Source organism: Vulpes vulpes, chromosome 13 (assembly GCF_048418805.1).
Source record: "Vulpes vulpes isolate BD-2025 chromosome 13, VulVul3, whole genome shotgun sequence".
NCBI classification, from domain to species: domain Eukaryota; kingdom Metazoa; phylum Chordata; class Mammalia; order Carnivora; family Canidae; genus Vulpes; species Vulpes vulpes.
In genome coordinates, this window is record NC_132792.1 from 140,890,979 (window position 1) to 140,915,410 (window position 24,432).

Sequence of the window (24,432 nt, forward strand, 5' to 3'; positions counted from 1 at the left end):
TTTCTTTTTGAAATATAATATACTTCCCAAAAATTAAAGTTAGGAAATTTTAAAGACAACTATCAAGTAATTCTCTTTATTATCACCAATAAAATAGTAACTACCACTTACTGAACATATAGCTTACCAATTTGTATTAGGGGCTTTACAAACATTATCTTTTTAAATCTCACAATCTCAAAGAGTAACTACTGTAATTCCTATTTTCTAGATAAGACAATGGATGCTTGGACAGACTCAATCATTCGTCCAAGGTGACTCCCCGCTAGTGGCAAAGTAGACACAGAACCCAAGTACATCAGTCCTCTTTTTCCAAAAAACTACACTGCCCATTCTCTTCACGCAGGTCTCAAAGGCTACTCAATTACCAGTGAAAACTTTTTTAAAAAATTTAGGATAACATTAGATGATGATGTTAACCTCTAATACATCACATTTAATATATAAATATCACAACTGCTGTGAGAAGTCATTTTACTGCTTCACCATCAGCAAAAATTTCAAAATACTAGCCTACTTAATATAAATTAATACCAAAACAGTCATACAATACCAGTTTACGAAGCATTGTTAGATGGAACAGAGTATCTAACTAATGTGTGTAACAGAGTAGATCTTTGGCATTAATGGTAAATGCATCCCTATGTCCCCGAAAATCTTAAAATTCACAGTTCAGTTGTAGCACATACTATTACTCAGAAAGTGAAGTAATGTTTAGCACCACTAGAGTTATTGCATACACAAAGTTAAGTGGTAAAAAACAAGGCCACCCTGACATGAGGTTGATAGGCTGACTGGGTGATTAACTGGCCAGGTTTTACATACTTCCTAAAACAAAAATCTCAATCCAAATGCTGCATAGAAGATTCAAATTCACGTCTCAGTAAAACTACACACTATTAGTAAATGGAGCTTCAGGGTTATTTGTGAGTACAGGAAGGACTAATGTTAAATCTGGCAATTCCGCTAATGTATCATACTAGGAATATAAAAAAGATTGTGACTAGGCCACCAAACCTAATATACTAGCTATCAGCAGTACTACAAGAGTTTTTCCTATGAACATAAAAATATTCCCTTAACAAGCAAATATATATGTTTCTATTATGTACATATTCAACTGTGAATTGCAAATGTACTCATACCTGAATGGTAGAACAGAGAAAAATGTGTAACTTTGAAAAGCGTATTCAATGCTATAACTTGAGTAAAAACTATTATTAATACAAATTTCAGAAATGGTAGTTTATACTTCTTGAAATGGAACAATTATAAAAAGGTAAGACATGACCCAGGCTTTTTAAAAATCTAATAAAGTATGCCAGAGTAATATTGAGTATTTAAATTAAGAAAAATTTAGCAAAATGTAGTATGAATAGATTAATTGCGTATATACCACAAATTAATACCTATTAAAAATTTATTATATAATACTTAACACTAATATTTTTATTTTCAATAATTTTTTTTAAAAATCTCAGATATTAATTTTTAAAATATTAGCTTTAAAATATTAACAAAGGGGCACCTAGGTGGCTCAGCTGGTTAAGTGGCTATCTACAGCTCAGGTCATGGTCTCAGGGTCCTGTGTTAGGGTTAGCCCCACATCAGGCTCCCTGCTTAGTGGGGAGCCTGCTTCTCCCTCTGCTGCTCCTCCTGCTTGTGCTCTTTCAAATAAGTAAAAAAATCTTAAAAATAAAAATAAAATAGAATAAAATAAAACAAAATATGAACACAGTTTATCCATTCTGGCAGACATTCATGCCCTCCCTATGACTGTTAAATGCTGACAAATTTGTTGTTATAAGGTGTTCCAAACATTTTTTGGGGGTGGCAACTGAAAAGTTGTCTTTCACTATGACAATGAAAATTAAAAGATGTCATGTTATTATAAAACATAGATATGGGTAGTTATAAAAGATAATATATCTACTACATTTTGATATCCTATTATTTTTATCAATTCAACACATGCAAAAAATGTTCTTAATTTTATACTCATAACTTTTTTTTCTGGAATTTCATTCAAAAGCAGATCTTCAAATAGCATTTCACAACGATCTGCAACTGTATTCAATATATCTCTCTTCATTGCCTATGAAAAAACAAAAATTACAATAAGAAACAAAACTCATTACTTTAAATTTGTACTATTTTTTTTTTAATTTGTACTATTTTATTACCACCCTCCCCCAACACAATTGACTTTCCTATATAATCATGTCCACCAAAATAACTGGTACATCATTCCATTTTTTAATATCCATTTATTTAACATGCTTACTGACACACGAACAGTTAAATGGCAAATTTGCCTAACCTTCATTTAAATAATTGAAACCAAATAAATGAATGAAATTTTCCACTTAAACAAATAATGTTAGTGTTCCAAATTAGGAAATGTGTAACTATGACCAAAGTACCAGTCATCATTTTTAAAATTTCTGAATTACCCAGATTATAGAATCCTACCTAATAAAACTTACAATGAATATTTTCCTGTTATTTAAAAAGTTTTATTTCCTTCCAAAGGAATGATTTCAAATGCACTAATGTATCACAGACTGTGGAGCACTGGATAAATTTGTATAATACCAATTCAAAAAAGGCATTTTAAAATAGATACCCTGCATATGAAAATCTTGGGACCAATTACAGTGTATATATGGACTAGCCAATAGTTTGGGATTTGATTATCAGTTAAAATCAAATTAATAATTATGAAATCTGAGATTGAAAAAAAAATTTAGCATTTTTGAGTAGTTATATTAACATGCTTCTGTTTTTCATATACCAGTTATTCCTTTTGTACCTGCACAGCATCTTTAACCTTGGGTTTATTGCTATGAACATAGGCTCTGCATTTCACAGCACCCTTAAGGTTTACAGAGCCGCTGCAGATCTGGACTGTGGCTGTGGATCTGTGGTCCGAATTCAGAAGCTGAAAAACAAAATCTATTTAGGTTCTAGTAGCCAACAATTATTAACTATGTGAAACATTTAAACATTTTATAACCCATTTCATGAAGCAAGATAGAATTTTTGACTGAACCAAATGTTTGAAAATATTTCCCATAAATTCTTAAAAGGCCTCCATATTCTTCCTAAGTTATATATTATTTTCTGAGTATTTTAAATGCAGTCTAAAGTTAAACACAACTACATCTAAATTTTTTCTAACATGACTACCTAAAATAACATTATTTAACATGTACACTAAAAACATATTATTTGCAGATTACTCAGTTAAGTATTGTTACGATGAAAAGATGTGTAAAGAAGACATATATATCTAGTATATCTTCCATCTAGTAAGACATATATGGTATGTAATATAAGATTTGCACAAAAAATCATTGGAATACAGAGGTTGTGATAAATTTGCTAAAATGATAAGCAGTATAAAGACACTCACTTAATTATATACTTTTGACTCTTAACTTCCATAGGCTAAAAGTAATGCTATGTGCTCCCCTGCAACAAAAAGGGTTGCTTGTGGTTGCCACCAGAAAAATTGCCTTTTGTCAACAAAAAGGCAACCAACTGTGGTTTTAAGTGGTCGCTTCTATCTTACAATCTCATTTTCCCATAATCTAAAGAATGTTAATTCATGCTTAATTTTGAGATGTTTCACAGATATTTTTAACCTTATTATTTTAATAAATGCCAAAACAAGTAGAGCATTAAAACAGTGAAAGTACTACTGGAAGCCTATAAAATCACAATGGGAACAAAAATTGTGATTTTAAAATAGGATACCCCAAAAAGAAAATAAATAAATAAATAAAAAAGAATACCCCCCAAATGAGACACAGTAAAGATAAAAATTCTAAGTATACTTGGAATAAATAGGGTCAATTCTGAAGAACAAAAACAAATCATGAAACTTTGAATATTGCTCTATGTGCCTCTGTAATAAAGAATAATCAGGAACTGAGGAAGAAAAATGGTAAAGAAGCAGAAAGGCTTGAATATGTAGCTACTGAAAGCACATGGACAGTCAATGTCTAATGTAATTCAGCCAAAGCTAGTTTGGTTTTTTTGTGTGTGTTTTTAATAATTTAAACTTAAACACAGCAAAGGTCTTATTGGTAAGAAATCAGTCACAGACCAAATAGTTCAAGAGGCTCCAAGTCTGTTTAAAAAATGTCTTTTCAAACCAAGCAGCAGGGTAATAATGCTCATACTGTATCTGGAATAAGCTTCCTATGATACTTGTATCATACTTGTAGGGATCATCAATGTATCAATAAGGTGGGCTTCCTTTATCCACTATATATTTTATTTTATATATTTAATATCTAACATGTTTTATGACATATAACACATTTATAGTATGTATGTATAAATTAGGGCACTATTTTCCAAAAAAGACTAGACTATATAATACAGACTATACACATACATATAAACGCACACATGGAGAGTTTTCAAAAGATACAAGCATTGACTTCTTTCTGGTGGAAATGTACCTGTGTTCTACAAATGTCAACTCCTTTTGGTTTCTTTGGACTTAGGAACAACTAGCTAACAAAGAGGCTCTGGGAACCTAACTTGGTCATAAATGGAAGAATTTCTGTGACAATGATATGGTTATTTTGGAGAAGAAAAGATCCCTCTGGTTATGATGACCAAAAGAAGCTACAGAAGTGGTAGCATTTGGGGTAGATCTTAAAGTGCAGATAGGATTCTGACTGACTGACTGAATGACAAAGAAAAGATGGTACTGGCAAGACACATCGCCAGAAAATAAACATGATTTTAAAGGCATAGAAAGCAAAGATCTAAAACAATAAGTATGATATTAATGAACAGGCACCCTGAGGCTATGAAGAACCTTAAATTAGACTTTTCTAAGTTGTCAGTATAGAGCACTTAAGGAATTTTAAACAAGGTGATTAACACAATCAGTGCCTAACTCTTATACATACTCAATAAATATTTCTGGAAAAAACTAATAAGTAACAAGTGAATGGATGCAAACTGTGATTCAGATAGGATAATTTGAGGTTACATGCAGGATAAATTGGAAATATAGAAGATATTCCAAGATATATACAAAGGTATCAGGATTTTCAGAAAAGAACTTTGGACATTAATGAATGGATGGAGAGAGACCAGTTAAGAGTCACTTAAAATAATACAGATAAAATAATAATGCTGTAAGACTAGTGGCAGTAAGACTATAAGGAAAATAAAAGATGAGCTAACACTGCAAAGGAAGAATCAACAAGACTTAAGGGAGGTTGAGTAGGAAAAATATTTACTACTTATTATATATTAGTCATTTTAAAATTTGCAGCTGGCTGACCAGTGGAATGATTGATAAAAAGATATTATACTGTATGATTTTTATACAGTATAATATCTATATACATTTTTATACATTTATATATATAATACATTTTTGTAATTTTATTATACTGTATATTTGTAATATTAAATATAACAATAAATCATCTCTCATAATATTCTTTCTTCTCTATATTCCCAGAGTGCACACATCTACCAACTCCAATTTTATCACTAAAATAATTTTAAGTAAATTATTTAAAAAACCAAGAGGTCACATAACCATATCTAGTAAAAAGCATATAGGTACAAGAATAGCTTTAAAATAAAGGATACTTCTAAACTCAAAGGCATTAAGAAGAGAAATGGAGAACTCATTTTGAGTAGAATTAAGTCCAATGACAATTTAGTAAATACTGTTAAACACAGAGAAGGAAGAGAAGAAATTAAAACATTCTCCTATGCAAAATTACTTTTAAGTCTATTTTACTCAATTAAAAAAATATGCAGTATTTGTATCTGTACAAAAATATACAATAAGGGATGCTTGGGTGGCTCAGTGGTTGAGTGGTCTGCCTTGCGCTCAGGGCGAAATCCTGGAGTTCTGGGATTGAGTCCCACATCAGGCTCCCCACTGGGAGTCTGCTTCTCCCTCTGCCCATGTCTCTGCCAATCCCTCTGTGTCTCTCATGAATAATAATTTTTTTAAAAATACAAAGAAAAATATTCTGTTCTGCATGCATACTTTTAGGAATAATTAGTGGTTTTAATTTTTTATTCTTCAAGATAGCCAAGTTTCAATTCTGAAAAGATGTGTAATTTAAAACAACCATATAAGAATATAAAAATTGCTGGTAACGTGTGATTTTTACCTAGAGAAGGTATATACTTCAAAATTTAGTATATGACAACTCTTGGCACAATTGTGCACACATCTTTTTAAGTTAAGAACTACAACTCTGCTCATAAAAACTACATCCTAAAATATTACACACATATACACGTACATATGTATATATTAGATGTTATATATTTTTAAAAATTACATATATATTTTTAAATTACTCTCTATTTGATGCTAAAATTTTAATAGCCTTCAGGCAAAAAACCAAACTAGGTCTTATTAAAATAATGTTTCTTGGAAATAAATTTCCTAGAACTGGACATTTTTACACTTTACATCTCTAAAATTCTTTGACTTTAATTATAAATATAAATATAAAATATAAATATAAAAACCAATACAATTTCATTATAGTTACTCTGAGAAATAATGTATTTTAGATAAGTAGTATTTTAAAATATTTACCAACTGTGTTAGCACTTTGACATCAAAAGAATGACTAGCTGCTTGAACATTTCCTCTCGAAGATTTTTTCTGGGAAAAAAAGAAAAGCAACATAAAATTAAAAAAACCCTCAAATACTGACACTGGCATGGAATACAAAAGACAATTTAGGAACTATCCTACATATATTAATCAACTTAGAAGAAAAGAAAGTCTTGTTATTTGTTTTATATTGGCTTTTTATATATATATATATATATATATATATATATTACTTTGTATATTGTCTATCAATCAGTGTGTACTCTTAAAAACCTTTAATTCCCTACTTTTATTCCTGTAAAGCAAGGATTAGCAAACTATAGCCTATAGGTCAAATCCAGACTACTTCTAGTCTTTGTAAATAAGTTTTACAGAACATAATCAAGATCATTCATTTACATATCATCTGTGGCTGCTTTCATGCTACACTAACAGCTGAATAGTTGCTAGAGATTATGCGGCCCACAAAGTCTAAACCACTACTTGGTTTTTTACAAAGTTCACTGACCCTTGCACTAAAGAGATTACCAAAGTTCGTCTTCAGATAGATCAAAGCTATTTAAAAAGCCTATAAAGATGCCTTCTAGAAAATGGCCAAACTTGGTCTTTAAACTGCTATCAAAGTAGTTTTAAGCAAGCAGTTTGCAATTTGGAAATAGAATTTAGTTGACACACACTCCCTTCTTCAGATTTCAGGATCCCAATTAATTCAAAATAATCTCTTAGCATTTTCTGGCAAAAAAAAACACACACACATTTATTTGCCCTTTACTTTTAAAAGACCTTAGAAATTAAAAAAATAAATAAGAAATAGATGGGAACTGTTTTCATGAAGGTAAGAACTACAGAAAAGATGACAGAAAAGTCATCTTTTACTTTTCCTTAAGCACATATAATTTCATAAGTAAAATGATTTCCTTTCAACTCACCTGTCCTTCTAAGAGGTCACAATCTTCGTCTTTAACTTGTCCATTAATCAAATAAACGCCATTTTCTATTTGCTTAGCCCAGCGTACAAGTCCGTTCTTAAAAGGAACACAACATGGATATCTTTCAGATATAATGCCACCTCCATTAAACTCCCTAGGGTCCAGTTTTTTTCCACCTAATACACTGAAATGTTAATGTGGTAATCAGTAAGGTGGTATTTACTTCTTGAGTTAACATTTTGCCATTTTTTCTTCATGTATTTAAAAAAATTTTTGCGGGACACCTGGGTGGCTCAGTGGTTGAGCATCTGCCTTCCACCCAGGCTGTGATCCTGAAGTCCCAGGATCGAGTCCCACATCAGGCTCCCTGCATAGAGCCTGCTTCTCTCTCTGCCTATGTCTGTCTCTGTGTGTGTCTCTCATGAATAAATAAATAAAGTTAAAATTTTTAAAAATTTTTGCATATAGTTGACCCACAATGTTACATTAGTTTCAAGTGTACAACACAGTGATCCAATTTATTTATAGTATGCTCACAAGTGTAGCTATCATCTGTCACCACAACACTATTACAATATCACTGACTATATTCTCCATGCTGTGCTTTTATTCAGTTTCATAAACAAACAAACAAAAAAAGGATATCCCCAAGTTTGGCAACTTAGCCATATTTAATAAGAGTTTCTCTAATCTTTATCCTAAACTAACATTGTATTACACACTTGGGAGGCTTATAATAACTAACTACATGACCAAAGTCAAACAAAATTCAGTAATTCCCATTATATTAAAAGAAAGTGAGAAAAGAGAAAGAACCTCAAAAACATATATATTAAGGAGAAAAAAAATAAGCTCCAGCAAAAGAAGAGAAATGAGATATGAACAAAAGAATGTACAGAAATACAAAAAAGGACTAGAAAGGAGAAAATAAAATCAAAGAAAAGAAAGACCAAACAGTATACCTTTTTTATATATTTAACGTAATGATGTTTTACAATGTACTTAGCTACATGTTAATCAACAAATATCTATGAAGTACCTATCATGCTAATACATTAGTATTATGATGCTGTCCTATCTTTAAATTTCTAATTTGCTTGCGGTAATAAATTAGTCACCCATAATAATATCATTATAATTAGCATGTGATTTTTGAGGATTATAAAATGGCATAGACAACCAGAATAAAAGCAGATCATCGGGATCCCTGGGTGGCGCAGCGGTTTGGCGCCTGCCTTTGGCCCAGGGCGCGATCCTGGAGACCCGGGATCGAATCCCACGTCAGGCTCCCGGTGCATGGAGCCTGCTTCTCCCTCTGTCTGTGTCTCTGCCTCTCTCTCTCTCTCTGTGACTATCATAAAAAAATTAAAAAAAAAAAAAAAAAAAAAAAAAAAAAAAAAAAAAAGCAGATCATCTATTCAACAATGACTAAGGAGAATTCATTTTGCCCTGATACCTTTGTATTTTTCTCCAGTGTATAGCTGACAGAAGTGGTAGACAGCGGGATGTGAATATTAACATGAACTGTACACTCTAACGGAAGCCATGATGTTGACAGTCCATTTTGGTACTTCCAATCTGCTGGTTTTGCTGAACTCTTTAGCAGTGGGGAAGGTGGAAAAACATAAAATACGTGATTCAGGTAAAATACGTGGATCAATAAAATACTATAAAACGTACAACCTAATTAACTCACACAAGCTGATACCTAATATATTTTGGTCAACTTCTCTCATCAAAGGGCAATAAGTTAAAACTAAATAGAAATAAAGCATGCATTAAATTCACTACCCTTCAATACATCCCAGGCAGCCTTGGCAGCTCCATCCCCCAGAGGTAGGTTGAAAAGAATCAGACAGTTCATGTAGAATTCTGACAAGTCCTCTGGTTCTTATCTGTAGCTTCAACAGTATCAAATTAGAAGCTTATGTGTGGAGCAAATAATCACTGAGCAACTATCAGGTGCCAGATACTCTCCTTTCTGTCCTATCCTTGCTAACACTACACTGCAAAGTTACTTTTTTTCACATTGCTTTTAGACAACTTAGCAAAACATTAGTCTGGATTCTGCTAGTAGATGGCTTACTTAACTACGCAACTACCAAAGGCCCAGATGCTTTTACTACTACCAGCCTCTCAAATATAATACTAAATGCATAAATAGGTAGGGGGAGCTTAATAAAAATATTTGAACAACAAAAAATAAAATATCCTTGCTTGTAATGAAATTAATCACATTTCAAAATTTTAAAAAACTGCAGGTGGTTGTGGACACCAATAGGAAATGAAAGCACTAAAAATTATTAAAACTAAATAACTGAATTTTATTTTAAAAATACTTTGCAATTTTTTTTTTTTTTTTTTTTGCAATACAAATCTTTTAAAAAGCAATTTTTCTTACCTTTGGATCACGGATATCGTAAGTTCGACAAACTATTCTTTACTAATTAAGGACAGAAATAACCAAAGAAAGAGAAGTAATTTTTGATAATCAAAAGAAAATAAGTCATCAAAAAATAAAAATAAAGTGCACGCATCTAAGGGTTTTTACAAAATCATACCATTTCATATAAAGATATATATACACATATATTTACATATGTTTGCACAAATACATGTACATCTTGTAAATAAACATATATATATTCACACTTTGCATAGACTAATACATGTACACAAAAATTGTTCTGACTGTAATACTTGTGGTGCTTTAGCTATTCCCTATTGCTTAAAATCCTGCTAATCACAATGAATAGAATGGAAACACTTGCAAAATTTCCCTCAAATACACACCCTCTATAAAAATAGAGGTGCTGTTTTGAATGGAGTCAAGACTGAAAATGTTTATTGGGTCAAAGCGCCTGTACATGGAACTTTTAAATACCAAAGGAGTTACCAGCTCAGCTTCTGTAGGAATGTTCTCTTCTTCAATTTATCTTTTGCAAGGCCTAATTTACTGGGCCCTTACACTGCTTCGCTCCCTTGGTATGGCTGCCTCTTGTTCAGGAGATACTCTTGCCCTGGCAAGATACAGAGGAAAGCAGCTAAGGAGGCCCTAAGGAGGCTTCCAGTGTCACTTGTTCTTGGCTAAAGACAAAAAAATTTCTTGGATGTCCTACACTGTCCAGCTCAATACATCTGTGCTTTAATTGGACATTTTGAATTGGAGGTGAAAATTCAACAAGATAAAAGCATTACTTTGCCTGCATTGTCAGGCATCTACCACTCAGCAGAGGATCTACTGAGCTTCAATGGACAGGGGCAGTTAGTTGGTAAAGAGTTCAGAATCCCCAGTCCTTGCCATCTTTCTCAAACTCTTTAACAATCCTGAGACATGATTAAAAACCATTATTACTACTACTATTATTGGCAGTCCTAATTACGTGTTATTTACAGGAAAAACTTCCAAATTATGCTTGTTTTTAAAATATAAGTAAATGGGAAAAAAACTTGCAGGAACATTATTTTGATATCATATAGTTTAAAACATAAACGCCTAAATAAAAGATACTTTTTTGTAGAAGAGCAAATGTGAAGTGTCACTCTTTCTGAGATCTCTTCTTCTGTGAAATTCCAGAGTCTCCTTTTATTCAAAGATTTTTCCATAGCAAATATTAGCTGAAAGGGAGGAAAACACATTAACTTAATACAAAATAAGAGAACAGGGATCCCTGGGTGGCGCAGCGGTTTGGCGCCTGCCTTTGGCCCAGTGCGCGGTCCTGGAGACCCAGGATCGAATCCCATGTCAGGTTCCCGGTGCATGGAGCCTGCTTCTCTCTCTGCCTGTGTCTCTGTCTCTGTCTCTGTCTCTCTCTCTCTCTGTGTGACTATCATAAATAAATAAAGAAAAAGTATTAAAAAAAAAAATAAGAGAACAAAAGTGAGTGCAAGGAAAAAGATTATAATGTCCCTAAGCTCCTAATTCATTTTAAAATTCTATGATTCTATCATTAAATTTTGTTTTCTTCAAAAAAGAAAAAAAAGTGAAACTGATTTATTAACCTTTTGGATTCCATCTTCAGAAATCTATAAAATTTGAGTTTTAAATATAAATATACAAATCACTGTCATCAATCTGCTGGACATGAGAAATTAATTTTGGGCAATTAGCATTTAAGTTTAAAAGTACAGAACAAAGACTATTTTAATTAGAATGAGAAATGACAAGTGATATTTAACCTATAAAAATGAAGCATGCCACCCACTTGAGATTTATTTAAATGTCACAAAAAAAATGTAAGGCACTATATACACATAAAATATACTAATAATGTAAATTGAAAATAAAAAAATCAGAAATAGTGACATACATTTATGCCAGAAATAAGAATTATACAAATGCATATTTGATATGAGTGGAGGGTCATAAACTTTTAAAGATTTTATTTATTCACGGGAGACACAAATAGAGAGGCAGACAGAGGCAGAGGGAGAAGCAGGCTCCCAGCAAGGAGCCCAATGTGGGACTTGATCCCGGACCCCGGGGATCAGGATCAGAGCCAAAGGCAGACGCTCAACCACTGAGCCCTCCAGGCATTCCAAGAGTCATAAATTCTAAACTTCCTAACAATAGTGTACACAGCCAAACCTAATCTGTTACCTAATTCACACTGTCCATAAACTGAATACAACTGATGAGAAGAGACATAACTTTCTTGATAATAACATCAAAAGAAATTTCTTCAAAGGTGATAGTATGTAACCTAACAAAGTTCTCAACAATGACCTTATGGGAGACACTAGTTTTGTAAGGTTACTTCTTACAAAGTTCCTCGCTATGGGCAGTGGAAAAAAAGTCAGAAAATGGAAACTCAGTAAGGCCTGAAATACAGCCTTTCTAAAGTCTTATTTGCCTCTTAGGAATAAAATGATACAAAAGCAAAAGATAAAAGGACCAACTGTATCTCTCTAGCACTGAGCCCACATTCACCTTCTTCAATCCAGTCCCAATCACAAAAGGATTTACAACTATCGTGATTAAGCACATACACATTTAGTTATATTTCAAAATGTCAAAGAAGTTGAACAATTGTAAAAGGTACATTTATTTACAATGGAAAAGAGCAGAAAGTTGAGTAACTTGCCAGGGGAGGGGAATATCTCCATTTTCTTCCCTTTCTCCCTTAGGCACAAATAGCAAAGATTTGATGTGGGACATTTGACAGGAAAGGTTACAAAACTGGAAGAATCTGTAGCAACTATGATTCTTATGAGCTACAGACTTTTTTACTAGAAAATTTTTTTGATTCTGTGGGGTTTTGCACTTCTCAAGATTATGGGTCCCCCCCTCTTGGGGTGGGAAAGAACTTTTTGAAGGCTCATCTGGATCCTGAGTATTAAAAAAAAGATGAAAGTTGCCTGCACAAAGTTTGCTTTAGATTTGGGCTTAAGGGGAAACAGCTTGTAGACCTTCATATTTATTTACAGACTATGTTGCTACCCAATTTACTGGTATGGGAGTAAAACATACAGGAGGGGACAAATGATAGATACTCTGCCCAGGAATAAAGAATAAGTATCTGATTATGTTTTACTCTCAGGATCTTGAGAAAATTGAACAGGTGAAGAATCACAATCTATCACTTTCACATTATACCAATCACTTTGAACTAGAAGGAAGTTCTAGCAGAATATTGCTATTGTACAAGAAAAATTGTTAAAACCACTATAATTTGTCTCATAATAGTAAAAAATTATCTTTCTTTTTAAAGACTTTATCTATTTATTCATGAGAGACATGGGGAGAGAGGCAGAGACATAAGGCAGAGGGAGAAAAAGGCTCCCTATGGGAGCCTGATGTGGGATTTGATCCCAGGACCCCAGGATCACGACCTGAGCCAAAGGCAGATGCTCAACCACAGAGCCACTCAGGTGCCCCAGTAATAACTTATCTTTAAACTTAAAGTTATTTAAAAATATATAGCTTTGATTGAAAATAGAAATATTGACTTTTTTTTTTTACACTCAAAATACCAAGCAGTTGGATGGAAAAAGCTATTTCAACTTAATCCCAGCATAATTACGGAATGCTAATCTAAGTATGCTTAGGATCACTGTACATAGTATAATCAATTAAAATAAGATATAACTTTGGGGCACCTGGGTGGTTCAGTCAGTTAAGCATCTGACTCTCGATCTTAGCTCAGATCTTGATCTCAGAGTTGTGAGTCCATGCCCAGCATGGAGCACACTTAAAAAAAAAAAAAAAAAAAGTAACTGGTCATATTAAGAATTTCTGATATTTCAGACTTACTCTACGCAGAGCATTTTGACAATCATTTCCCATTTCTAAAGTTGTAATGATAAATACTCCAAGAACTAAAAGTCCCCCTGGTAGCATTCTGGACACCTAAAAATAGAAATATAGTATTAGTTAACGTAAGCATTTGGCATTATATGAAATCTTTTGTGTTTGATAAGCTAAAAATTAAATCAGTAAATACTGAGTACCAACTATATACATAGCACTGAGGTGGGAGCTTTGAAAAACAGGTTAAAATACTGAGAAATAGTTGATAACCATGATGAATGGGGCATCATTATGTACACAATCTTCCTAGACTGTCCTTAATTTTTGGCTTTTATAACTAAAGCCATTTAATACCATTAATAATGACACCCTTTAGCTACATCTATAAACCCCTTTCTCATGAGATTACAGACTGAAATATCTTCTAAAATATTTTCAATGGCTTCTACTGTCACCTAAATAATATATAAATGTATCTACTACTGGTATTTCAGACTCTCTAAAATCTAGCTATCTGATAGTCAGAGCCTCATTTGATATTACTTCCCCTGAAATATTAGGAAGTCCTCACTCTTCTCCATACACATATCTGGCTAACTCTACACCTTCATTCAGGCTGCTGCCTCAGCGTGAACTGACTTTCCCTTATCCTTCTATGTGTCTGAACTCTGTTGAATACTTCAAAGTCACCTTAAGGAAGCTGCCTTCCCTGATACTTTGATCTCCCAGGTCCCACAGGACTTTGGTGTTGTTTTCCCATGGAACTTACCGCACAAGCCTGTGTTATGATTACTGGTATGTGATGGTCTGGAAGTTAAGGGAAGAAGTGGTTCTCAACTAACTCTGTATACCTACAAAGAAGAATACTAAAGCCTGGGATTTGAAGAGAAGGAGTCTGACTTAAAAATCATTTGTTTCCTATTTTTTATGTTTACTTCAATTTTTTATATCTGTTTATTATATTGAGTATGAATGTTATTTCCAATTTTTCTTTACTCAAATAATACTGTAAAAATTCTAGCAAGGCTTTCTCTGTTCATGGGATTATTTGCTTAGGATAAATTTTTTGAGATGGATTACTAGGTTATGAAGTTATACATATTTTTAAGGTTTTTTGATCCATACTACCAATTTATCCTCCATGTTATTTCCCTTCATGTAATTGTGGCTAGTTCTTAATACAGATGGAATTTTTTCTACCAACTAAACTCAGAGATCAAAGTGCTTTGGTTATTTTTTGTATACTTAGTACATAAAAAAACTGGTCAGAAAGTTAAATCTTCTTAGCTACCACAGTCTATTCTGGAATACATTTACATTGTGTCTGTTGGTGATTCCCTCTGTATTAATAAATTCTATTCATTATAGTAACACAAGCTTGACACATAAAGAACAAAGTTTTCATATTTAGCATGGGAATTATGCATGTTTTCAAAATCACGCACACATAAAATTAGCCGTTTCTTTCTAGAGGCAAAAAGGTTAACTTATTTTGCTATAAAAATTTTATGTTTGTGTGTGTACATATATGATATACATCTCTCAATACATATATGTGTGTATATATATATATATATATATATATATATATGCTATACACATATGTATAAGTATATACTTTTAAAAGAAACCAAAAGCACAATTGGAGTCCAAAATTATTTAGAAGCCATTGGGATTTGAGCTTAAAATATTTAATATTTTCATTAGAAGATGATATTAAAAATTTTTTAGATTCTTTCACTACATACCACCCCCCATCACAAATACATACACACATACAGATAAACATGCACATCTCTAAAAAATTTAAAGTTGGTGGGAGATGAAAATGATTACTTTTACTCTAACATTTCCTGTTAGCTGACATAATACATTCATTGACTACTTTTAAGTAGTCACAATTCCCTCTCACTCGCTCTCAAATCTGTTTCCTTCTATGAAATGGCAACACCATCTTCTTCCTAGACATCCAGATTAGAAATCTCTGTCATCTTTAGCTACTTTCTCAAATGCTCTTCGGTCCTAGTCTACTTCGTCACTACATTATCCTGCTACTAGCTCTGTGAGTGGCATGTTTGGTAGTGAAGTTTTAGCCCACTGCATTAGTTAATTCACGTATTCATTTATCAATATTTTGGAGTTCTTGTAAACCATGGAAATACTATGCTTGGCACTGAGGAGATAGCCATAAACAAAACAGATGTGACAGATCCTCATGAAGCTCATCTAGTGTAGGCTCACATCATCTTTTTTTGAACTATTACAGTAACTGATGTTCAGTATCTCTACTCTCCATTTACACTGTAGCAAGGCATTGAAATTATTTTCTAAATTACTGATCACATTAACTCCTTCCCAAGATAGGGAGCTCTGAATGTCTACTATAGAGCTACTATCTACCAAACTCTTGCTTCTTAGGATGACATTCCAGAACCATCCATAAACTGGCCCCTTTCAGCCTTATATCTAAGTTCTTTTATATACCCTATGTTCCAATTATACCCAATTGCTTGCTCTTCCCCTGCCTTTAACTTTCATGCCTTTGGGTCATTTATTCATACTGTCCTTTGTATGTTCAATATGTTCTCTGACTTCTACTAACAGCCCTATTCATCTTACAAGTTCAGAACCTTTTCTGAAGCCATTTGAATCCAGCCATTGACAGGTATTTAATGATTCACCATTTTATATTCTTATAGCACTTTTCTACTCTTATTTCACTTCTCTTGTGGTAATAATGTCTTTCACTTTGGTTACAACATACATTCTAAGAACATTAAAAAAAAAAAAAAAAAAAAAAAAAAAAAAAAAAAAAACCTAACCAAACTATCATCTTATTCTCCCAGACCCTATGTTAGGTCTTTAAAACAATCTGATGAGCAACTATATTATCAATAACTAGTATTATTTTAAAGAACATTTGGAAATAAGCTAAAGGACTAATAACAAAGAGAGATTAAAAAATAAAATGCATAAAGGTGAATAATTGAAATGCACAGCATATAAAATCAAAGACTTATTTTTTTTTTAAATCAAAGACTTTTAAATAAGACAGCCTGGATTCAAATCAATCCCAGTTCCATCACTTATTATGTACTCTTGGGTGGGTTATTTAACCTCAAGTAAAAAATACTTTTTAAAACTAGACACAAGTAATCAACAAATGAAAAAATATCATTAAAAAAGAAAAAATATAATCATGGAAGAAACAGAACAGAAAATACTTCTATCATTGATACACTATGCAAGTTTTGAAAACTTAAAAATGAGTATTTTGAAATCCTAGTCTAGTAATGAGGATAAAGTACTTTTGTTAGTCAATAAGCACAATTTAACTATATAAAAAGACAAATATGATGACCTGGTTGGCATGTTCTGTGGTCCATTCTTCATCCAAGTTACCCAACTTAGCTTTTTGTTGATGTTTGAGATTCTCATTTTGTTCCTCTTTGGGTGGTGTTCGAGTGGCAAGAATGACATAATCCTTTTGTGAAGAACACTTAAAAACAAATTAGAAAAGCTTATTAGAGTGACATCTGATTGAAGAATGTAAAGCTCTTATGATATGCAAAACAATAATATTTATAGCAACTTAAATTGTTAATACTTATATCATAAAGGACTCTTTAGGGAAACCAATTTTCATGGATAGCCTTACAATGTTTCCCTCACAGGTCATTTATTTATGTACATGATATACTTAGTATCAGCTCCTTATTTGTATGGACATCCTGAATGTGAATCATTTGACGGTCTTTAAAATTACTGGAAGAGTGAATGTACTGTATTTTAACTAAAATATGCTTGATCAATTTTCTAATTATTTTCTAAATAATCTGAACAGATTGGATACCTCAGCAGATATAAAAACTCAGTAAAATAAAGCAACAAATAACTTTGTGTCTTACTTCCATTGAAACAATGACGCTAAGGAACTTGTATATGGGTGTCCACAGGAAAGCAGAAGGGATGTCAGACACATGATTGAAGTGCTATCAGATTTATGACTCTGCTTTAATAGCAGTTTAATGGTAATAAAAGGTGGGATATCTAAAGATAAATTCAGGAACTTCTAAAAGCTCAGTCTCACTATAGTGAAAGTTTGATATAAAAAAAGTACAAACAAGGCAGATAAAACCAATTAGCATGGTATCATTCTCATACATGATCTGAAATTGCGATTATGAGTATCATCCTGGAATAAAAAATAAAGGAAGAGAAATTATTTCTACAAAAGCTATTTCCAGAAAATTACATTCAAATGCACAGAGGAAAAGATAGCTGCTGATTAAGAAAGCATAACTTTAAAAAGGAAAAGAAACTGACCCAGAAAGTAGGAAACAGGCAAGCTGGAGGGGAAGAAGAAAAAAGTGATAAGCCCTAGAATAATACTGGAAAGGATGAAAAGGCACCATCAAAAGGAAAGACTGGAAAGAAAACCTTAAATTGTGGAAAACTTATTTGTAAGATGGTGGTTTTGTCAAGCTCTAGTAAAAGCCTATGTGAGTAAGGCAAGTTTGGAAGAGAATATTTCTCCCCAACCTTTTATCTTTTATCTCTGAAACTCTTATCCCCTAAAACTTTCTTAAATAAAGGAAAGAAGAAAACCTTAAATAAAAAGTTCCTAACAAAAAGAGCCCCATACTGGATTCAAGTAACCTCAATCAAAAAAGTAGATCAGGGGCACTGGAGTGGCTCAGGTCATGATCTTGGGGGTTTTGGGATGGAGCCCTGCATTGGGCTCCCTACTCAGCATGGAGTCTGTTTCTCCCTCTCCTTCTGCCCCTCCCCTGCTTGTGCTCTCTCTCTCAAATAAATAAATAAAATCTTTAAAAAAGTTTAGATTATTGCCAAAAAGGTAGGTTGGCTGACTAATGAGAGGTTTCATAGGGTAGCACTACCTTGGTGAATAGTATAAGATCTACTCTCTGTCTTACAAGTTAAGAAATCAGATTTGTGAAAACTAAGAATGAACTGGTCTCTCAGGGCTAGACTGACATTAACTAAGCTCATTTAGAATGAAGTTGAAAACAAGAATACCACGAAGGGGTGTGAACACATGACTCTCCTTGACAGTACATTCTTTATAAGGAGATAACATGGGGGCTTCAAATTATAGGAGAGAAGTAGCTTTAAAATCTGGATAGAATCAAAACAAGAAAAGTTAATCATGCAATTTGAAGGTTCTAAGGTGTCATGATAAAACACCCAGAAAGAAAACTGTCACAGTAGAACTCTTTTTGCTACTAGGCATCAAAATCAAGTCCTTGGGCCACAGTGCACTCTCCCCTAAACAGTGTTCAGATGAAGGTAATTAGTTTGTGACTCTCCTTTCTTTATTGCTTTCTACTGCTGACCCATCTTCCCTGCTGATTAACACATTTTTTTCTTCAATTATAACAAGTCACCAGGTACTTATGTTTTTTCTTTTTTAAATATTTTATTTACTTATTCATGAGAGGCAAAGAAAGAGAGGCAGAGACATAGGCAGAGGGAGAAGCAGGCTCCCTACAGGAAGCCCGATGTGGGACTCGATTCCAGAATCCAGGATCATGCCGTGAGCCCAAGGCAGACACTCAACTGCTGAGCCACCCAGGTGTCCCATGTTTATTCTTTTTAAAGTAACTGCCCAAATCTGTGTTCCATTTTTTGTTGATTTTTAAGCCTTAACTCCAAAAGGGAAATAAAATTTGTCTTATTTGCAAATTTTTCTTATTCCCTTTCCCTCTCCCCACTGAACCGACGTTAAAAAAAATTTCAATAAGAATGAGTACCATAGATGTAACAATAGACCTGGACCAATATTGCCGTACGACTGAGATAAAGCAAACAATGAGAATAAAGTTGTGAAAAACTACTTTTGCAAAGAATTAGACAACCAGGAGTTAATAAAGACTAGAAGAGTACAAAACACTTGGAAAGATAATAACATATGTATAATCTGATCAGTGAATTTCTACTTTTGGAGTTTCTACATTATAAGTTACTTTTACATTGTCAAAAGGGAATGTGTTCTGACAGCAAACCTGAGCTAGGTTTGTCCTGCTTCTCCACATTTTTCTTCGAAGACCATTCTTAAGTTCTTCTTCTCCATTCCCTAAGCTTGAGTTTATTGCTAAACAGAACATTTTAACATTAAAAAAACATGTAATTTGTTTTACTAATAAATGCACTAAAGGATACATACCTGTCCAATTAAAAGACCAGAGACAAAATCCTTTCCTTGAAGATTTATGTTTGAAAGATACTGGCCAACAGTTTCTTCTACAACGTAGGTTCTTCCCATTATTGGGAACTAATTCAATCTCCTAAATTACAAGAAAAAAATACACAGCATTTTTAGGTAAAAATATAATTTGTGATGTTTTTGTCACAGGAGTTGTATAGAGACAGAGTTGTACCTTCCTGATACTATCCCATGCCTTGACTGCTTATTAAGTATTCTTTCCTGCAAAGTTCAAATGTGGGTTTAGAATTCTCAACACTGCGCTGCTGCAAATGACTACCAATCAGCGAGAGCTGACATAAAAGACAAAACTCTCTCCCGTATCTAAGGTAAGGGAGAGAACACTAATCTACTAGTCAACACAGCTGATTTTTTATTTAATTTACTACTTGTTAGTTTGCATCAGCTTTGCTAGGCTGTTGCTGAGCCTCATTGTGCTCATTTCTACAGCAGGAAAGAGGACAATTTCTGAGCTGCTCTTGGGAGGTAGAGAGAACCAAATTCATTTACTCAATAAGCATACTATGAAGAATTACTATGTGCTAGAAATCGTGCCAGCTGGGATGGCACAAAGATGAACAATACTTGACCAATGCCCTTGAGCAACGCATAGTATAATTAGAATTATGGAATTTGATAAATAACAATGCAATAATAATGAACATTTACATAGTTTCTACTTTGTATAAGGCAATGTTCTAAGTACTTTACATATGGTAATATTTAATATTCATAGAAACTTCACAAAGTAGATACTGTTATTATAACCCTTGTTTTATAGATGAAGAAACTAAAAAGAAGAGAAATGCAACTTGCCCAAGCAACAAAGCTGGTAAATGGCAAAGGTGGGATTTACACGGAGGCAGTCTAGCTCTAGAATCCAAGCCCTGAAATGCTATGTTCATAGGGAGGAATAAAACCCCGTCTCTCAATTAAACTTTTACTAAGGGTAACCCCTGTTCTGCTTGCTTGCCCTCTCTCTCTCTCTCCAGTTTGTAGACAACAGATGCAGCATCTTGAAAAGAAATAATAGTCATTTGAGTCGTGTAAAAAGTTTCAATCTTATTTAGTACAACGAAGTCAAGGCAGCTGCAGATGAACTGTATCTGACACCAGTAAATTGCCATTCACAATGATTTTGCATTAGTCTAAAAGTAAATCCCAAAGAGTTGGTTCCAGTTTGAAACTCCCTATTGTATGTTGTCTCCTCAAAGAGCCTGTTCGGTATAATTATGTCTTCCCAGATTTTTTTTTTCCCCCCAACAATCGTAAAAGTAAGTTGGGTTTGCACCAGAATTATTTTTAGACTAAGTCTAGAACTGCCTATATGAATCATTAATGCTGCTACAAGTTTAGAGGCCTTCCACTTTTAACAGTGCCTTACCGTATTAAATTTTTTTTATGCTATTCTACTCCTTTTCCTTCTGCCTTAATTCTTGCAAGAAAAAGCAGTGACAGGGGCCCCAAAGTTATATGTAACTTCCCAATCTTATTTTTTTCCAAGGCGTCACCTAGTAACCACATTACGGTAGTGCTTCTTCAAAACGTTAAAATATAGCCAATCATACTTTACAAAGGACACCACTAAAAAACGCAGACCTTGCCTCAATTTATCCTCAAGTGTTGCGTGACAACGTAAGCTTGCCAGCCGTCCAAGCACTGGGACTTGAGACTCGGTCGCCATCTCAACCCTCAAGTCTCAGCTCATCTCTTTGGCCTCTGGTTTCCTAGTCTACAAAACACAGAACTTGCATCAGGCAAGTCTGAAAACCCACCTGATTTTAGGATCCCGTGATTCTGCGCACAGAATAGCCGCAGTTCCCACTTGGCGGATCACTGCCAGCGAGGCAAGGACGCGCGGTCTTAACTCAAACAATCCTACGACATATTTTGGGCGAAAACCCAACACTTCCTTCCTCAATATCCACAACAGGCCTGCTGCTGCGGGAGACTGCAGGGGAGAATGAGTTCTTTCCGGAAGGGTGATTAAACATGAAATAATCTACAGATTCAGCTTCCAAGCCGCAGACTTCACCGTCTGGAAACAAGCAGTTCTATAAGCGGGGGCCAGATGACCGGCGGTTTTGAAGGATGTTTTAAGACCTTGGTCACGACGCTTCTTCCGTCTCAGAAATGTGAACACACGGTGGGAGCACTTTCTACGAGACTGCCTCAAAACATGAGACCAGAGGTCACACTCAAAGTCCTCCCGGTTTCTTTAAAGCCTCTCCCTGAAAAATCAAACAGGCTCCTTAAGCTCCTGTGGGTCCTGGTCGTGACCCCCCCCCCCCCACACACACACACACACAAAAGGCACCAAAGGGCGCCGTTTCAAATAAAGCGTTTTGCGGTAACCGGACCCGTGCCGGACTGTCTGCCCGTACGTTTCCTACACTCGGTCCCTTTCTTCCTTCAGAAGGAGGCTCTCCGAGCCCAAATGCACACACTCTCTCCTCACGTGCACGCGTGACAGACACACACCTGCCGAACTGTCGGTCCTCCGGAGACGGGGCTTTAAGGTGCAAGTACAAGCCTCCAGGGGCCAGGGGCCCCTCGGGTCCGAATTCCACAGCCGATGAATTCATCAAAAAGCGACAGACTTCCCCCACCTCACTTCCCACTCCAAACCCAGGGTCTCCGGAGCCAGGCGGCGCAGCCTGATGACGCACGCGGCCCCCCTTCCCTCACCGCAGCACCTCAGCCAAAGCGACTGCGGTCGCCACCCCGCCCCCTTCCGGGCGCCATTGAGAGCGTGGCGGTAGCCCGGGGCCTGCCGTCCAGCCCTGCCCGGACCGATGCCCTCTAGTGGCTCAGTGTCTAGAAGCCGCCAAAGAGGACGACCCATGGCATCCCGGAGCTTCGACGGTAAGGTCGCCTTGCTTTTCAGGGAGCGACGTGAGTTGACGGATACTCTGTGGCGCCACCTCGCGGACAGCTGCCAAGCAGCCGGACCGGGGGGGGGGGGTTGGGGGCGGGGGAAAGGAGAGCCGTGGGGCGGGGAGGAAAAAGGAAGCGGAATGGGCGTTGCGCAGTCAGGCTCGGGGAAGGGATTGAGAAAAACACTACGTTTCCCACAAGCCCGCGGGGCTTGAGGCGGGTGGCCTGGGCGGGGTGTGGGGGGGAGCCGGAAACCGGGCAGGGGCAGAGGCCCCTCTGAACTCGGATTCCCAGGGTGCCCAGCTTCCGGCGGCTGCGCGCGCAGTCCGGGCGCGGGCGCTGTGGCGCGGCTGGTGCCGGCGCTGAGGCGGGACTCGGTTTCCCAGGGTCCCGCCGCGGGAGTCTCCGGCGGGCAGGCGCGCGCGAGCCACGGAGCGAGGTGGCCGAGGCGGCCGCCCAGGCTTCTGGGTCCTCTTGGTCTTCGCCTTTCTTCTCCGCTTCTGCTCCGCCGGTGGCTGGCGCCGCGGCCACCGGCCCGATCGACATGGCGGCGGTGTTGCAGCAAGTCCTGGAGCGCACGGAACTGAACAAGCTGCCTAAGTCCGTCCAGAACAAACTTGAAAAGTTCCTTGCTGACCAGCAATCCGAGATCGATGGCCTGAAGGGGCGGCATGAGAAATTCAAGGTGGAGAGCGGTAAGTGGCGACGCTCTTCCCGCCCTGGATTCTGGGCCCGGCTCCGTAGCTATGGCTGGTCTTCTCCCCTCGCGAGCTCGCTTTCTGCCTGCGACTCTCCCTGGTGGCATCGCTTCCCCGGCTCCCTAGACACCCCACGCCACCCCCGGGCCTTCGCCTACCTGCCCTCACGGTTAGATATGAAGCAGCCCTTTTGTTTGTTTGAAACCCAGTTCACATTCAGTTCCGTTCTCTTCGTAGTCCGGGGGGTCTCTTGTAGGGTCCCTTGATGATGTTGGGCGCACATCGGGGTCTCTTTTCCTCCGGACTAGCGGGAGTCTGCGGCCCCTGTCTCTAACCTTAGAGTACCGGGTCTCTCTGTTGCTCTGCTGGTGATTTCCGCTCGGTTTTCTGGTCACCTGCATTCAGAGGCCTTGGTCTCATTGCACTACTTCGTGCACTAAGTTCTGTTCCTCAGTCCTTCGCGCTGGTCCGATTGCGGACTAGATGTTCACCTAAACGCGTACGTGCGGAAGACAGCGCTGGAAACCGTGAACGTAAAGAAGTTGGATATATCGGAATTCTCTCTACACGTTGGAGTTTAATAGAAAATATGTTAAGGCTTGTTTAGACGTACTTACACGAGGCCCCCAAGAAAGGAAGTCGCCGACCACAGCGACGAATAGATCCGTGAAGAAGGATTAAGACCATAGCAGCTGCCCTTACTGAAATACATAAACTCTTGTTATAATTTGTCCTGGTTTACCTGGGGTGATGCTGCTTTTGCCAAATTGATACAAAGTTCTGAACCCTGTCATTTCAAAAACTTTAATTATCAAGCAGCATTGGATGTC

General features: G+C 36.0%; 2 protein-coding genes across 6 annotated transcripts in view; one reads left to right on the forward strand and one right to left on the reverse strand.

Moving 5' to 3' along the window:
• ODR4 (odr-4 GPCR localization factor homolog) overlaps positions 1-22,738 on the reverse strand; it is a 40,728-nt gene extending 17,990 nt beyond the window's left edge. The window contains exons 1-12 of one of the 2 annotated variants that reach the window (XM_026001202.2): positions 22,509-22,738; positions 21,803-22,258; positions 19,989-20,109; positions 17,163-17,300; positions 13,805-13,900; positions 11,063-11,169; positions 9,953-9,989; positions 9,008-9,148; positions 7,552-7,647; positions 6,602-6,670; positions 2,813-2,941; positions 2,005-2,095 (exon numbers count right to left, since the gene is read on the reverse strand). In XM_026001202.2, coding sequence (XP_025856987.2) covers positions 2,005-2,095; positions 2,813-2,941; positions 6,602-6,670; positions 7,552-7,647; positions 9,008-9,148; positions 9,953-9,989; positions 11,063-11,169; positions 13,805-13,900; positions 17,163-17,300; positions 19,989-20,087 — 1,003 coding nt within the window. In that variant the 5' untranslated portion in view covers positions 20,088-20,109; positions 21,803-22,258; positions 22,509-22,738. Of the gene's footprint in view, positions 1-1,998; positions 2,096-2,812; positions 2,942-6,601; positions 6,671-7,551; positions 7,648-9,007; positions 9,149-9,952; positions 9,990-11,062; positions 11,170-13,804; positions 13,901-17,162; positions 17,301-19,988; positions 20,110-21,802; positions 22,259-22,508 lie in introns of both variants that reach the window. The other variant, XM_072733160.1, reaches the window with a different exon arrangement.
• TPR (translocated promoter region, nuclear basket protein) overlaps positions 22,666-24,432 on the forward strand; it is a 67,424-nt gene continuing 65,657 nt past the window's right edge. For all 4 annotated transcript variants that reach the window (XM_072733152.1, XM_072733153.1, XM_026001204.2 and 1 more), the window contains exons 1-2: positions 22,666-22,892; positions 23,291-23,599. In XM_072733152.1, the coding sequence (XP_072589253.1) occupies positions 22,823-22,892; positions 23,291-23,599 (379 nt within the window). In that variant the 5' untranslated portion in view covers positions 22,666-22,822. The remainder of the gene's footprint in view (positions 22,893-23,290; positions 23,600-24,432) is intronic.